At 40.4% G+C, this 17,821-nt stretch overlaps 2 protein-coding genes across 2 annotated transcripts; both read right to left on the bottom strand.

The window, feature by feature from the left end:
- Positions 1-7,402: 7,402 nt before the first annotated feature.
- Positions 7,403-9,767, bottom strand: eif2b2 (eukaryotic translation initiation factor 2B, subunit 2 beta). Its single transcript, XM_069657247.1, has 8 exons — positions 9,511-9,767; positions 8,968-9,088; positions 8,564-8,715; positions 8,307-8,470; positions 8,096-8,191; positions 7,881-8,018; positions 7,728-7,794; positions 7,403-7,591 (listed from the first exon to the last, which is right to left on the bottom strand). The coding sequence occupies exons 1-8, from the start codon at positions 9,680-9,682 to the stop codon at positions 7,434-7,436; spliced, it is 1,068 nt and encodes a 355-aa protein (XP_069513348.1). The 5' UTR covers positions 9,683-9,767; the 3' UTR covers positions 7,403-7,433.
- An 887-nt stretch (positions 9,768-10,654) lies between these two features.
- On the bottom strand, positions 10,655-16,480 carry tmed10 (transmembrane p24 trafficking protein 10). The gene is made up of 5 exons (XM_069657684.1): positions 16,243-16,480; positions 14,699-14,819; positions 14,153-14,226; positions 12,238-12,364; positions 10,655-12,003 (listed from the first exon to the last, which is right to left on the bottom strand). Exons 1-5 carry the CDS (start codon positions 16,417-16,419, stop codon positions 11,882-11,884), a joined length of 621 nt encoding a protein of 206 aa, XP_069513785.1. The 5' UTR covers positions 16,420-16,480; the 3' UTR covers positions 10,655-11,881.
- Between the last annotated feature and the right edge of the window lie 1,341 nt (positions 16,481-17,821).

The raw sequence follows: 17,821 nt of genomic DNA, 5'->3' as shown, positions 1-17,821 counted from the left end.
CGGATCGTTTGAGCTCAGGAGTTCTGAGCTGCAGCGGACTATGCCGATCGGGTGTCCACGCTAAGTTCGGTATCGATATGGTGCTCCTGGGGGAGCCCGGGACCACCAGGTCGTCTAAGGAGGGGTGCATCGGCCCAGGCCGGAAACGGAGCAGGTTAAAGCCCCCGTGCCGCTCAGTAGTGGGATCGCGCCTGTGAATAGACGCTGTAGTGCAGCCTGAGTAATACAGCGAAACCCAGTCTTTTTACACACACCACCACACTACTGTCACAACACACACACTCTACATTATATCCAAACATCACACAGCAGCTTCGTCACTGCTTCTTCATCTTCTTGTTAACGTGAAAAGCCTTCACACAGTTGCAGCTCTGCGGGTCCTACAGCGCCTCCACCTGGAGGACACCTGCAACTACACCAACCACACTCAGCACTTGTCATCACGTCCTGCAGGTGGAGGCAGACTAAAGCCACAGACAAACAGCTTCCTGATGAGGTGTGAACACATTTTTTATGCTTGTGCGGGGAAAGTTTTAATCTTGTGGAAGAGCAACAAGTGTTTAAAAGAATGAAACACAGAAATATAGTGGTTCTATGGCTATATCTTTCAGCATTTAATCAGTAGCAGTAATAACAATTGTAGATATCAACAATTGCTTTTTGACTACTTGCAATTCTACATACAAATATCTACAACTCAGTTCTCACTAGTCTAAATGTACGGTCTTGATATCGACAATTACTTTCTTACTAGTGGAAATGTTAGTAGTTACTAGTCAACTCTACTGACTTCAATTGAAACACAATTACAGATATCTATAATTCAGTTATAATTCCAAGTCAACCTATCCATAATGTAATTTTGACTAGTTACAATTCTAATCAATGGTATCTGTAACGGTATTCTCACGAGTGTAAATATCAACTGTTGATATCAACAAGTCAACTCTTAAAAGTAGCAATGTTCATTGTAGATATCTACAATTGTTCTTACATTGCAGATTAAATGGAATACAAGATACCTAAAATTAAATTCTGACTAGTCATAATTAAATTACTGATATGTTGGTGTTGAACTGGGAAAGATTGTAATTTCAGATATCTACAATTGCATTTCAGATGTACATATCTGAAATTACATACCTTACTAGTAACACTTATATTTGAGATAGCTACAATTCCCTTTGTAACTAGTCAGAAATACATTTTAGATATCAAAAAAGGAATTACAATGAATTCACGTCTTCAATGACAAACGAACATATCTCTAACTAATATGGCAATTAGGGCTACATGTCTGAGATGGATCTCAGATATATCGGACATATCAGAAATGCAATTGTTGATATCTGACAGTGTTGTGACCAAGTCATCTTTGCTCAAGTCCCAAGTCAGTCTCAAGTTATTTTTCCTTGGGCAAGTCAAGTCAAGTCACAGGTTATGTCAAGTCAAGTCCTTAGTTAAGGCAAGTCAAGTCACTTTTTTGCCACCCAAGATCCAGCACTCTTAACTGTAGTATCGGGCCTCTATAAAGAGAAAAGACAAGGTGTTAGTAACTCGTCTAATAATGATATTATTGGCCAATTTATATAACCTGTTCAAAAAGTATGACAGGGAATTGTATCTGTATTATCTTGGCACAGGCGCATGATGATGGTCTGAGACCGTATTGAGTAGTAACGAGTACGACTGATGAGGATTCTCTTTGGGGAAAAACATCAGGTAGCAGGGGGCTTTGATGTTGCGTGCTGCCATAACGAGGAGTTTGACTGACATTCCCAGCATGCGCTGCGTACATACTTGATAGTGCAACAGAAACTTGACAACATTGAATTTTATCATTTTATATTTAACAGCTAACATTCAAACTTATGAACACACTCAAGTCACCCGAGTCATCACGCCTCAGGTCAAGTCTTGAGTCATTAACTTGCAAGTCCAAGTCGAGTCTCAAGTCATTTATTTTTTGTCAAGTCGCAAGTCATCAAAACAGTGACTCGAGTCGACTCAAGTCCAAGTCACCATACACCAAGTCTGCATCTCTGATATCTGAAATGAGAATGCATTTCCCCTACGAACAATCCTTTTTCAACAGATGGAAATTCAATTGTACATATCTGTAGTCTTATTCTTACTAGTCAAAAAAGGAATTGCTAATATCTATAATTAAATTAAAGATATATGTAAATCAGTTTTGACTTGTCAGAATGTAATTACATGTGAGAATATATCCTATTTGTAACACGTCAAAATTGTTTTACAGATATCTTTATCTAGTCAAAATAACGTTTTGACATGTGAAAACTAAATTGCTACTAGTCAGCCCTACTGATTAAATGTTAAAAGGGGTTACCCATAGAGGGTCTACACAAATGACAGTGGATGGATCGATCCAACAAGTTTCTGCAGAGTTGTAATGTATCAAAATAAACATTTATTGTTTGGGATTATGGTGGTATAGGAAAGAGTTATCTGCTGTTTGAAGCCCCCACCCCCCATTAACACTTCCCTGTGTACGTATTAGTTTACTTATGTGCTTTTTTCATGTAGAGTGTGCCATCATGCTGTAGTGTTCAGGTTGCTCACCATGTCTCAAGTGTTAAAAAGACCTGGACTATGAGAAACACTCACATGTCTTTCCTCTCACAGTGAGTTCACTGAGGTTCAGTGACTTGAAGGCCACCATTTACACAAGCTCTTTTTGTTTGTCTGTGTTTCATGTTTCATGTTTAGAAAATGGAGGTCTATAAACAGAATGAATAACGTGAAAAATACAAAATCACAATATTTTCTTTTTCAGGGGAGCTTCTTTGTGTTCATTCATGTAACCTGTAAGAGTTTCAGTGTTTCTTTTGATTCATTTTCAGTTCATCACCATCAACATCAGAAAATTAAAGTAAAAGGGGAAAAGAGTGTACTGCATGTTCTTAACTTCTTCGTCAGTCTTCAATAGTCTATCTGTGGCTGTAGCTGTTACACTTTGGCTGATTGGTGAGTTTTGTCATAAACCCAAAACATCCCACCTTGATGACGTCATTAGATCGACTCAAAAGCCCTGTGAGTGTATGTCGTCTTCGCCGGGTGCGGTGGCGCGCGCCTGTAATCCAAGTTACCGGGAGGCTGAGGAGGGCGGATCGTTTGAGCTCAGGAGTTCTGAGCTGCAGCGGACTATGTCGATCGGGTGTCCGCGCTAAGTTCGGTATCGATATGGTGCTCCTGGGGGAGCCCGGGATCACCAGGTCGTCTAAGGAGGGGTGCATCGGCCCAGGCCGGAAACGGAGCAGGTTAAAGCCCCCGTGCCGCTCAGTAGTGGGATCGCGCCTGTGAATAGACGCTGTAGTGCAGCCTGAGTAATACAGCGAAACCCAGTCTTTTTTACACACACCACCACAGTACTGTCACAACACACACACTCTACATTATATCCAAACATCACACAGCGGCTTCATCACTGCTTCTTCGTCTTCTTGTTACCGTGAAAAACATTCACACAGCTGCTGCTCTGCGGGTCCTACAGCGCCTCCACCTGGGGGACACCTGCAACTACAACAACCACACTCCGCAACTTCTCATCTCGTCCTGCAGGTGGAGGAAGACTAAAACTACTAAAATTAAACTGATCTGATGAGTTACTCATACACATTTTAAAATTCCCCTTTTATCTGTGTTTTGAATCGATAAGTTAGTTGTGGTGAAAGTGCAGCAGCTGTTTAGATGAAGGAAACGCGACACAGGAACAAAGTGGGCCTCCTCAAATGACTGTGGATGTGTTTATGTTCATTGATCCAAAGTTTCTGCAGAGTTGCAATGTAACAAAGTTAAACATATAGCGTCTGGGATTATAACATTGATGAGTTTACCTGCAGTCTGTACCCACTGAGTGATAATTTGTATGTGCACTTAAGAAAATTCACCTAATGCTTTAGCTCCGAGTGAGATTAATTGAGGGATAGAGGCTATTAATCTGACTCAACAACTCATCTGGGTGGCCCACTATACATGGATACAGCATGTTTGTAAAGGAGCTAAAGCATTAGGTGGATTTTTTCAGTGAACATTTAAATTATCGTTCAGTGGGTACAGACTGCAGGTAAACTGATTCATGTCACAATCAAAGATGAGAAATGTTGAACTTTGTTATAATGAAACTGCAGAAAGTTTGGATCAATGAACATAAGTATCCACAGTAGGTTTGTAAGGAGGCCCTCTCCTCGTTTTCTTCATCTAAACAGCTGCTGCACTTTCACCACAACTAACGTATCGATTCAAAACACAGATAAAAGAGGAATGTAAAAATATATTTGAAGGAACTATTTAAAAATGTGTTTGTTAGTAACTCATCACATCAGTTTAATATTTGTGGTTTTAGTCTGCCTCCACCTGCAGGACGTGATGACAAGTGCCGAGTGTGGTTGTGTAGTTGCAGGTGTCCTCCAGGTGGAGGCGCTGTAGGACCCGCAGAGCAGCAGCTGTGTGAAGGTTTTTCACGGTAACAAGAAGATGAAGAAGCAGTGATGAAGCTGCTGTGTGAAGTTTGGATATAATGTAGAGTGTGTGTGTTGTGACAGTAGTGTGGTGGAGTGTGTAAAAAGACTGGGTTTCGCTGTATTACTCAGGCTGCACTACAGCGTCTATTCACAGGCGCGATCCCACTACTGAGCGGCACGGGGGCTTTAACCTGCTCCGTTTCCGGCCTGGGCCGATGCACCCCTCCTTAGACGACCTGTTGGTCCCGGGCTCCCCCAGGAGCACCATATCGATACCGAACTTAGCGCGGACACCCGATCGGCATAGTCCACTGCAGCTCAGAACTCCTGAGCTCAAACGATCCGCCAGCCTCAGCCTCCCGGTAACTTGGATTACAGGCGCGCGCCACCGCACCCGGCGAGGAAGACACTCATTCATAGGACTTTTGATTGCACTCGTGACGTCATTACAGTGTGATGTTTTGGGCCTTTGACAAAACAAACTGACCAGCCAAAGTGTAACAGCCTCAGCCACAGATAGACTATTGAAGTTGAAGTTAAGAACATGCAGTAAAGCTCCTCTAAAACGAGCTTACACATAACCTTTTTCACTTTTTACACATTGTTGACACATAAGGTCAAGTTTGCAGGTGTGTGTTTTTATGTCCTGACTTTAGACAGAAAACTAACAAACAGTTTGTTCTCAGTTGTTACAAAAAGCCAAATCACAGGCTGATTGTTGTTTCGTCTCACTCTGTGAGTTCACTGAGGTTCAGTGACATGAAGGTTGTTCTGTGTAAACTGGAGATTGTGCTGAAGTTTCTTTTTGCAAGTGAACACTCTTTAAAACAATGAGTAAAAAGTGAATAAAGGTTGTGTAAGCTAGTTTTAGAGGAGCTAACATCAGCTCCATGTCAGAGAAATGCTTCAACCTAAATGTTTTCTTTTACAGGCCTCATTATTTGATCAGTTATCTGTTCACACAACAAAACCCACAGAGACATATCGGTCGAACTTGAGTCTTTATGTTCATAACTGCAACAAAATCCCAGAGTTTGATTGTCACTTCTTCCCACAGTGTAAGAAGATCTAACTGATGGATTTTGTGGTTTTTATCAACGTGAAATAGATTTTCTTTCACCGAGGTTTGATGCCATGAGAGTGTCTCATAGATTTGACAGTTTTTGTTCAGGACACTGTTGTATAAAATGTTTTCAAAAGTAATTTATTGTAAATCAGTCCGTTCAAATTGTTAGTGTTTCACAGACAGAGGTCATATATGTGAATGTCTTTTTGTTTGTCTGTGTTTCATTTTTCATGCTGAGAAAATGTAGGTCTATAAACAGAATGAATAACGTGAAAAAAAAGAAATGACTATATTTTGTTTTTCAGGGGAGCTTCTTTGTGTTCATTCATGTAACCTGTGTTACAGACTAAGTGTTTGAGTGTTTCCTTTGATTCATTTTTAGTTCATCACTATCAACATCAGAAACTATAAGTAAAGTTTTCAAAAAGTGGGTTGATGTTTTTACTATAAAGACGGCATTTAAAAGTAAAAGGGTGAAAGAGTTCACTGTATGTTCTTAACTTCAACTTCAGTCTTCAACAGTCTATCTGTGGCTGTAGCTTTTACACTTGTAGTTTTGTCAAAGGCCCAAAACATCACACTGTAATGACGTCACTAGTGCAATCAAAAGTCCTATGAATGAGTGTCTTCCTCGCCGGGTGCGGTGGCGCGCGCCTGTAATCCAAGTTACCGGGAGGCTGAGGCTGGCGGATCGTTTGAGCTCAGGAGTTCTGAGCTGCAGTGGACTATGTCGATCGGGTGTCCGCGCTAAGTTCGGTATCGATATGGTGCTCCTGGGGGAGCCCGGGACCACCAGGTCGCCTAAGGAGGGGTGCATCGGCCCAGGCCGGAAACGGAGCAGGTCAAAGCCCCCGTGCCGCTCAGTAGCGGGATCGCGCCTGTGAATAGACGCTGTAGTGCAGCCTGAGTAATACAGCGAAACTCAGTCTTTTTTACACACACCACCACACTACTGTCACAACACACACACACACACACTCTACATTATATCCAAACATCACACAGCAGCTTCATCACTGCTTCTTCATCTTCTTGTTACCGTGAAAAACCTTCACACAGCTGCTGCTCTGCGGGTCCTACAGGGCCTCCACCTGGAGGACACCTGCAACTACAACAACCACACTCGGCACTTGTCATCACGTCCTGCAGGTGGAGGCAGACTAAAACTACCAAAATTAAACTGATTTGATGAGTTACTCATACACATTTTAAAATATTAAAAAAGGAGAATATTTAATGTTGAAAAATATTTAATTTGTGTTTTGAATTGATAAGTTAGTTGTGGTGAAAGTCCTACAGCGCCTCCACCTGGAGAACTCCTGCAACTACAACAACCACACTCAGCACTTACTTTTTATTTCTCAAGCAGAAGCTGCCAGTCGGGGGTTATGAGGGTTTTATTCATGCTGTTTATGTGGAGTTCAGTGATTACTCCTTTTATCTGGCAGAGTTCAAGTTAAAGTCTATTGTCCCCAAGGGGAATTTTGCCTTAGGCCTACAGACAGGTACAGATACGAAAAACATGGTAAAATACATGATTACATAATGTTTAGTACCCTTAATATGTTAGGATGGTTGTAGCTGAAACTCTCCATACAAAGCATGAAGTGGACACTGTCATTACCGAGCCAGAACTGAAATTTATTTATTTTATTTGTCCCTTATTTTCTGATAACCAAACCAGTAACAATAGCCAAAGCAGTGTCTGACTCGACCACAGAGCTGTATATGTGCAATAACATTAAATATTTGATAGTTTCCCTTTTCAAAATAGAAGCGCTTGATTTTTAAATAGAGATGTTTTGTTGCATGGGAATTATTTTTAAACAAAAGGATGCTACTTCGATGATTTAATTTAATTTATTTGTTAATTACACTGGTTACAGCTCATGGTCTTCTGGGTGGTAAAGCTCGCTCATCAGTCGGTAGATGTATGACGGCGCGTGTCCTCCAATGTTTGAGATGAACAGTGTGATGAGCTCAGGTGGGACGTAGTCAAACACAGGACAGTGCACGTTCACCTTTGAGAGAATTTCACCTAGAATACAAAAAAGGTACATTCTTAAAAATAAGTGAACTTCAGGATTTTATTCTACAAAAGAGGAACATTTATCATAAAGGCTTAAAAACTGGTTTCCAAAGATTCACTTGATTATTATGAAAGTTGGAGTTACCTTCAGTAAAAGGAAGCACCTCATGTGGGGAGACAAACTTATGAAAAGTATCTTCTTCATTTGGGAACTGAGGACACAAGATAGTCATGAGTCAGTATAATGTTTTTGTCAGCAGAAATGACAGAAATCTGTAAGACTAAAGAGTCTTCTCACCTGAGGCGAGAGCTTGAACATGGGAGCACAAACAATCAGAGGTGTCGAGTGGTGCTTGGCTGCAAGCGCCAGAGTATGTGTCCCGTTGACGGCCCTCAGCCCGCCGTTAGCCAGAACTGTCTGTGTACCGATGATGACCTGGAAAGAGATCACTGCACAGGTTAACCCACCTGCTCTGACTTGACAGTTCTAACGCCATCTGTGGTGTTAAATACCTTATTGACACGAGACATGACGGCAAATATGGCGGCGTCTGCAATCACGGTAGTTTCGATGCCTGCTTTTGATAGACTGGTCGCCATCTCATGTCCCTGGTGGATGAAGAAATATGATGAATATTATAACACTTGTTATACAACAATGTTTTTTTGTTTATCATCATAGAAATATAATACAATTTTTTGTATCTTTGATGCGTTTGTGTACCTGGCAGAACGGGGCACACTCTGCCACAATGACGTGGAACTTCCGTTTTCGTGCAGCGTCTTCGAGGAAAGCCTCAACGGTGCGAGAGCGGCCGATGGTCATGATGACCTCATTAGAGTGAATGTGCTCCAGGGCCTGCATCGCAATGTTGTCAGTTGTTCCCTCTGATGACAGAAGAAAAAAACAGAACAACCTCACAGAATAAATACAGAGTGTGATGCATAGTTAACATCAGCTGATGGATAAACTAAACGTACCCAGCTCAGTCAGCAACTCATTGATGGCCTCGATGACGTTAGCTTTGAGAGCGGCAAAATGCTGCCTGAAGTTCTCCTCGCTGAGTCCTCCAGAGGTCAGCAGCTTGTGGAGAGATTCCTGCTGGTCTGTCTCTTCACTGCTACCTCGAGATCTGCAGTAAACATAAGCGGAAACAAGCTCATGAAAAGAGGTGTCATGCCATAGTCGTTTTAGCAGAAACACTGGAGAGGAAGGGGGCATTTACCCAGTAGTACTAATAGGCCATAACGTAACAGGACATAGAGAATTTTCTGTATATGTGCCATGTGGGTGAATATAATCAATGACCTTATTCTATAACCTTTATGTTAAAGTGACTGGTTTTAACAGCTGTCATTCTGTTTTGTCCCTGAGACCTCCTCACCTGGCATATTCCTCTCTGATGATCTTCAGCACCCGTCTGATCATGTTCCCCACAGTGGTCTCTGATGGCTGGGCGGCCGTCATTCTCCTGCCCTCCTTTCGGATTATTTCCATCAGATCACCTGAAACAGAGAACATTTCAGCAGAAATAAGATATCTGAAAATGCCACAACATAACCACAGCTTTCATTTACTATTTGAAAGACCTTTTTTGTACTTATTTAAAACCATAATTTAAAGGACCAACAGTTAATTTAGCACAAAATTACCTGAGATGATTAAAGCTTTTTTCTCAACTTATATAAGTTAACTGTTTCATACAGAAAACAAAACTAAGTAAACTAACTAGCTCTAAACGCCTTTGTTATAAACTAGTCCCCTTATGAAATATCGTGAAAAGTGGCTATGAACCGTTACCACATATTTGACAGTTGCTACAGCAGTTTTAAAAAGTCCACACTGTTAAGTTAAAATAGTACCTGCCTGCATTGCTGTAATGTCTGAGAAAAACTGTAACTAAAGAGAAAAGAGTGGTATGACGCACCTGCGCTACTCCACCGAGCCTGGGCTGTGATTCTGCGGAGCAGGGAGGTCGTTTCTCGGGCTGTCTCTGCCGAGCCCCGCAGCGGCCCCGTCCCGCTCCCCCCACGCTTTAGGTCAGACAGAAAAGCTTCAATCCTCTCCGTCAGTTCTGTTTCTCTGTCTGGGCCCGGCATATTGGTTATAACAGAGGCTTGCTCAGCGAAAGTAGGCTACCTAATGTTTCTGGTGAAACTACCATGCAATTGTTGACAAGGAAGAACTTAGGGAGTACTTCCGGATTTCGTTCTTCTTCTTGTTCAGTGGCGGGAGGCTACTAGCGTTTAAGGTGCATTACCGCCCCCTACTTTACTGAAGTGTGGGCCAAAGTGACCTATTTCTATCCAAACGAAAGAAAGAAATTTAGAAAAAAACTTAGGGACCATCAATAAATTACGGTTAAATGGATACAAAACGGATGTTTATATAATATCTCCATGATTTGCCCATATACTGTATAAATCAGGATTAAATAGTCCAACTAAATTTGGTACATGTGGCCCTCTAATTTTAAATGCTTAAGTGTTATTCAAGTATGTTCTATGTTTCTTTTTTAAATAAAGAATAAGGACTTTTTTTGCCAATAGCTTTGATGTCATGTAACCTAATGGCTCAAAATCAAAAAGAGAAACTAATACTAAATGGGACAAATAGGACACACCTTTTTATGTTATTACTTTTTCAATTTTCTATTAATATTTTCTAAAGACAAAAAAATTCAATAGCTTCCATGTCATGTGATCCAGTGTCCTTAAATCAATTTCAGATATTAATACTCACTTGGACAAATAAAACACACCTCATTACATTGGATTTGTTTTCCTTTTTCTATTGTCTATTAATATTTTTTATGGAAATATATATATTTTTTTCCAATAGCTTCCATGTCATGTGACCCAGTATGCTGACATTGATTTGAGGACACTGGGTCACATAAAATAACACTTCAGCATTAAAAATGAGTGAGAGCGTCATGTACCCAATTTAGGTATGTTTTAACCCTAATTTTTTTTTTTTTTCATGGATATATTATAAAAACATCAGTTTTATGTCCATTTAACAGTAATTTATTGCATGCAACTGGAAAAACAAACAAACAACATAACGAATGTAAATCCATCCAATATTTTATTGAATAAAAGCCCAACACAAATTTACAAAATTTATCAGTCAACATAAAAATTATTGATTACGCACAATGCGCATGTTCATTGTTAAAAATGTATCCATGACAGATGCCTCAATCAATCCCTGTCAAAAACAATCCCGCTCTCATGTAACCCAAGCCTCATACGGATTTCTGAAGAAAAGAAACAAGCTGGATGGATCTGCAAATACTTGTGATGTGATGTTTTGAATATTACAAACAGATGACTAAATTTACCAGTGTGAAAAAAAGGAGTAAATGAATGAAAGGAACTTACAGAAAATGTTTGGGTATCTTATTTTACATTTGCCGTTAAAACCTCCATCCACTGTGAGTATGCGATCACTGAAGTCAGGTTTAAGTACTCATAGACGTATAAATATGATATCATGTGGCAAATTCCTTCCCAAAGACAAGGTTTTGGTTTCTGGCTATTTTGATTGGTGAGAAATTTATGTTCAGGTATTTGAAAAACAAAACTAGAATGTGCAAGAGCTCATAGACGTGACCTTATTTATAACTAAGAATATTACTCTGAAAGCTCACAACCCCCCGCCAAAAAAAACAAAACCAATTGAAGCAACTAAGTAGCATTTACAATATGAAAAACTAAAGACACGGTTAAATTTAGCTACCAAACATGTATGCAAATTAAGTGACATAACACAGAAGTTCAGTGGTTGTCAATTTTTCTCACCAAAGTAACAACAAACCACTTTTTCAAAAGCCTTCACTTGATAAAAAGGGCACCAAGGATCTAGTTTGCTTGGCATGGCGAAGAATGTGTACATCAACAGAAGGGCAAAAGACGCTCGCTCGTGGCACATCCATTCAAACTGAGCTCAAAATCAACTGATTGAAGGAACAAGTTCTTATTCAGTAAGCCGCAACATTTAAAAACAGTGCAGACAGAAATGAGAAGCACCATGGAGAAGGACAGATTCTTCTTCCATGCATTTCTCCCTACAGCGCCTTTTATGTTTCAAACTACTTCATAAGCAGGTGAATCTTTTTTTCAGAGGACAACCCGGGTACTCTCTCTCTCTCTTACAGCCGTGAAAACTAGAATTTGAGCCCCTCAACCCCACTTGCTGTTGTTTGCTGAAGCTAGTCCAAGGAGGGTGGATGTTGGGATGTGTTGGCTGGCTGGCAGGCAGCTTCCCCCGAGGTAAAGGAGCTAGATGTCGCTTTACTCGATCAGCTTCTTTGCCTTGAAGAAGCGCCGCAGGTAGAAGACCTGCCATGTAGCCAGCCCGATGAGACAGCACATGGAGAATATGCTGAAGTACAGCACACGTGTGTTGGTGGACTCTGGAGAGGGAGAGAAAATAGAGGGGTTATTAGTCAGAAAGGAATTTTTTCAGAAATTTTCAAAACAAGTTGGACGAATACAAAGTTTCAGTCAGGTGTAATCTATAAACTTCCTGGATTAAGACAACAATAAAGCTATAAATTAAGTTTGAGCAATTATAGACCGATCATTTGTCTTTTCCCTGGGGCCCTCGTGCTGGTAAGGCAGATTGACTAAATGCTTTGTGTTCTCACCATTGGTGTCCCGCATCTCCTCCTCTCTCTTCTTCATGTATGCAAAGTCGTTCACGATGGACTCCGACAAGTCCTCCAGTCGCCTCAGCTCCACCTCCAGAGGCTTCAGCTTCTCCACCTTGGCAATCTGGAGGGACAAATCGAAGATGCTCAAAGTGAAGCGTGGGAAGGAGCAGAGATAGAACTACTTTTTAAAGAGTGTCATTGTAAAGTTTGTCCAGCAGGTGTCGCTCTTAAGCTGTGAATGCACCTCCCGTCTTTGAACTGTTTGGCCGTTTACACCTGTTAAATAAAGGCTGGTGAGAAAGCTACTGTTTGAACTCTGCGTGTGAACTGGACAGCTGCTCTGCCTGAGAGGGCAGGTCTTAATCTTGAACTAACTCTTGTGCAGTTGGTATGTTGTGAAACGCAACGAAAGCATGCAGGGGGGAGCTTAAGATTTATGATTACCTTACTTAAGGTTGTTTGTTTTTCAGGGATATTTATTTTAAAAGACAAGTGTCTCATTTTCAACTGAATAAATAATTTGTTTCCCAACAAATGTACGGTTTAAAAAAAGGGTTTCAAGTATGTCTCAGCACTATTTTCAGGGTTTTATGCAAATCATGGTAAATTTTGCAATCTTCAGCATTGCATGAATTGCATTTACGTGAGCCAGGCCATCAGCCATCATTGTGACAAAATTATCATATCGTCCTGTGCTTAGAGTGAACCCTAAACTGTTTCTCTCTTTGGTATGGACCACACATTAACCAAGCTACAGCCAGAAATTGTGCAGCATCCTCAGAAATATAAAGATGCATCCCTTTTTACCCTTAAGATCCTTTATACTAACATAAACCTTGAGATGCAGTCAAATAAGCTGAGAACAGAACCAAAAAAAACTAGCAGTGCGGCTTGCATCTGCCAAGTACACATTCTCAAACCCTTTTGTAAACAACTGGGACTCTCGCCAGAGTATAAGACAAATACATCATTGGCGTTCACAGTAACACACCCATCTACGCAGGTGAATACATGTGTAAAGTTTGCTCCACCCACCTGCAAGCAGACAGGCATGCCCACCCGAGCTCTCCCTGAACATCCGCCTTCACACTCGGCAGAACAGAACGTCATGTTCGCGAGGCATGTGTGGGAGGGAGGGTGATTCTCGGCTCACAGAGCTTTATCACTTCTTATTTTTAAGTGTTGCCTGAGGCAGCAACAGCACCAAGTGCTATCCATTCTCAGAAGAATAACTGTGAATGTAAGTGATGATGCACAAGGATGAGTCCCTATTTAGGAAAATATTGAAAGACTCCCCCGCTAATTCCCCTTACGTCTGTAAGGGACAACGTAGAGCCATTATGTTTTGACGGAGGAAAACTTGCGATATATATAACATATAAAAAGCATTTAATGCCAAGACAACAGAGGTTGAATTTGGCATAAACGCTTAGATCACAGAGCAGTATATTCTTGTTTAAACTGACAGTTATTCATCCGTTTAAGCTGTTGCTTATCTTGATGTTGTGCAACAGTTAACAGTCAAAGGATCGCATCTCTCAATGCAGAAATCTGAACCCTTTTTAAATTATGTGCCCAATTATCCTTACTAGGAGTCTACTAGCATGTTAACCAAGTGGGTCAATCTGCCGACTTTCTCAAATCCAACTTTGCACAAGTAGAACCAAAGTTAAGATTGTATTTAGGACTTTTTCACTGCACCCTAAAAACTTTCACCAGGCTCATGATTTCAGTCAACTAAAATGACCATGTGACTTTCTAGTTTATTACACAGGAATATATATTTAGACCAAATATATGTAGTAAAACCGATGCCCCACATTCACTGACCGTGTCCACAAACTGCAGACACAATTTCTTTATCTGCAGTATGTGCACCATCAAACAATAGCCCGCAAACAGTGCTTACCTCTTCATAGTTTTTGGCCTCCACACCATGCTTCATGTCCAGATTGACCAGCTGGTCAGGTACTCTTCCTGTTCCTGATTAAAAAAGTAGAGATTTTAGCATCATAGGCAATTAACTAATTGTGTTCACTCACTGTGCTGTGTAAACCCAGTCTGGTTTTAGGATGGCAAAAAAAAAACAACTGCCAACTAATGTTCTCTATGAATTATTAGTATTTTTGACTCATTTGTTATGCATTCCTTTCCACCTTCTCTTAATATCTACAGTGCATATTTATAAGATTGCATAAACCGTTGCCATCAGTTCACATCTGCACTTTCATAACCATCTATTTGAATCACATTAAAAATATCACCAAAGGAATACATTTTCATTACACGTTCTTCTGAAGCAAAATGTTCATTGTTAACTCTTGCAGTCTTTATCTTTACTCTTATCAAATAATGAAGATAAAAACTTTTTCTACAGTTATTAAAATAAACTTTAAGACTGCCTTTGGTGTGTCTGTCTCAAAACTAATAATTATGTACTTGGTGTGACACTTACCCAAGGGTGATTTGCTCTCAAAGCACACCTCAAACATGTCATAGTCCTCTGTGGTGAATGCAAACTTTCCTTTAGTTGCATCTTCCTTAGAGTAAAGAGTGTGGCTGGAGGAATCTGTGATCTACATAGTTAAAGAAAACAATATACCTATTAGGACTGGGCAATATGACAATATACATCGTTAAAACAATATGAAAATGTCTACCGCATGTGTTTTTCTTATCTATCTTGATGTCACAAAACCAGCGGCCGAACTGCTTTACGGCAATTTTAACTTCATTTTGACAATGCTTTACGTTCTAATCCTTGCACATGGGAGTGACCCAAAGAGGGAGGCGCTGTTTATTAACAAAGACATTAACATGCAATGTAAAAGGACTCTGGCTCAGCTCAAGCGAAAATGGGGTCAAGTATGTCAAGTATCTAATTCAAACAGGATTGTCCAGGCTTCACCATGTGTTTATTTCATATAGACTCATTATTTGTTAAATTACCAGAAAAAAACCCATAATATATATATTGATATAAATCCTATAGGGCTGGGCGATATGGCCAGCCCTAATGCCTATTAGTGTACTGCTAGAAGGATGTGCAGAAAATTAATTACAATAAAATTCCTTAAAAAAGTTGTTGACTTAAAAAAATACCTGGTTCAAGAATCTAAAATGTGCTTTGAGAGATGGTGAATTAAAGTATATTGCATAAAATATTAAATCTTAGGTTTTCAGCTGGGCGTTTCAATAACTTCTGCTTTCAAGATTTATAGAACAATATATTAAACCTAACGGTGACTTGCAGCCCCAATTGACTGCATTAATAACTTTAATCATAAATCAAGAGTAATAACTATCTCTCCAATACCAGGAATCTAATACTGTTGATTTTTTACTTGGCAGCTGTTAAGACATAAAGACTGTTTTTCAAAACCCTTTTATTAGAAAACGTTTCATTTATGGTTCCATCGTTAATAACAACGAAAGGATGGAGGGAGGATAACGATGTGTGAGGCAAGTTATAAAACTCTGTTACTTTACATATCAGCACATACAAGCTGTGGTTTGACAAGTAATTAGCTAATATGCTAATGCCGCTAGCATCTGCCTGCAGTTGAATGGACGGTAAGACTGACGTGTAACAGCAGCAGAGCAGAGCCGCTGACACAGATGGAGTTATTAGTAATATTATACCCATTAAAACGCACAAACATGTAAAATAAGCATCCAAAGTTGTTGAAACGGGGGGAGGTCATTGGTGAAAGACTAATAAGAGTTTATGTCAAAGCGTAGATTTAACGTTAGTGAGCTCTGACGTTAGCTAGCTAAGAAGCTACAAAAACCAGGAAGACGAGCTTTTCAGGGCCTTGGCTAGCTACAATGCTAACAACAGTTTGCACACATTTCAGCAGCACCTCGCCGATAACTAGAACTTTATTTAACAAATGAATTTCACTTGTAACAGCTAACGCAATTAAACATTTTAAATAACAGACCGGGGCCGTTTCGGCCTCATTACAGACAGGGAGCTAGCCGCAGGTCTGTGCTCACCTTCAGATTGGTTTTAGTGTTAGCCTGTTCGCTTATCTCATACTCCCCCGTGACCAGGACGTCTTTGTGGATTTCCTCTCGTAAGCACTTCCTTGTGTTGACTGGTAAAAAGAAAGAAATTGAAAATACACATTCAATAAGAACCGGTAACAGCAGTAGCACAACGAGTCGAGCCATGGCTACCCTCAACAAACCGTTGGTCGGACCAACCAGCCCGTGCCAGACAAACCAGCTTAACACCGAGTTCCAACTCACACTACCGGCCTGACTCGGCTCTCCAGCGCCGCTGCTGGCCCGGAGGAGGAACTACACTCCATTCACCGACTGCTCTACCCTGAGTTTATGTTGAGGTCAACCCGTCTGTATGTGGCCGGATAGACCCCTTTATAGGCCTTTTTCACGGAAGACTTTTTAGCGTATCACAGTAGGAAAAGCGTAGGTGTTTATAGCATTAATAATGGCTGAATTCCATTTATCAACACCTGTGCTTTAGCTTTTCCTCATGTTAGAAGTCAAAATATTTGCTGTGTTCCCTCCGGATGTTTGTGCACTCTTTGCCAGGTAAATAGCAAAGAGATAAGACATTGTCCACAGGGGCAGCCAAAATCTACTCAAAATGAAAGTTTCTCACTGTTGCTGGTTGTAAAAACATCAAGGTGAACATTCACATTTCATGCAAGAGACACATGACCCAAGTTTGAAACTTAGCATTTGAAAGCTCCTGAAGCTATTAACTTACCTTTTAGCTAAGACCATTGGTTAGTTAGAGTAATATGTGTTTTAGTCTTGATCTTTGTAGGTGTTTTGTAGATTACAACTACACCACAGCAGTATTTTTGTCAGTTGTATTCCTAGTTGCATGCAGATCATTTTATCAAACTTAACTATCAACAGTCTTATTTATGTATTTACAGATCCCCATTAGTTAATACAGCAGTAACAACTGTTCTTCCTGGGGTCCCCTGAGAGAAGTAAAGCTTTCAGTTTTGAGAATATCCTGTTGGGGTCCTTACATATCACCTAGACTTCTGCTCATTTATGACCTGGGCCCCCTACTGGGTCAATATGTACTGGTTCATAAGACTAATTATGACAGCTGCAGTGTGAGAGGGTTAGTGTCAGTGATAACCACAGATTGAAATCTTGGCAGTTCGTGTTGCTAAACCTTTTTTTAAATTGAGGATCGATAGACAAATATGTCAGTACCATTATACCATATTATGAACCCTCTTGGGCAGTATACGCAGGCTTTAACAAATAAGCAATGATTTATATACTATCATTCTCGTATCTCAAACTGGCTCCCATAGAAAGATTTTGATGTGCAATTATAAGCCTAGAACAGTCTCTTTCCACTTTCTCTGCAAACCATCAAAATGTTTACAATGGAAACATACATATTTACTCAAAAATGTCTTGTCTGTGAAGGCTCTCAGTCAACCAGGTCATGGTGATTCAAAAGCTTAATCCAAAAGGCAACTGAACTTGTTGTTCTTCAAGATGTTTCACCTCTCACCCGAAAGGCTTCTTCACGTTTAAACTGACTGGTGGAAGGAGCTAGAAACATAAACCCCTATAG

Source organism: Semicossyphus pulcher, unplaced genomic scaffold, assembly GCF_022749685.1.
Source record: "Semicossyphus pulcher isolate SPU_LCO1_2020_fin unplaced genomic scaffold, fSemPul1.0.p SCAF_11, whole genome shotgun sequence".
NCBI lineage: Eukaryota > Metazoa > Chordata > Actinopteri > Labriformes > Labridae > Semicossyphus > Semicossyphus pulcher.
This window is presented reverse-complemented; position numbering and strand designations above follow the sequence as displayed.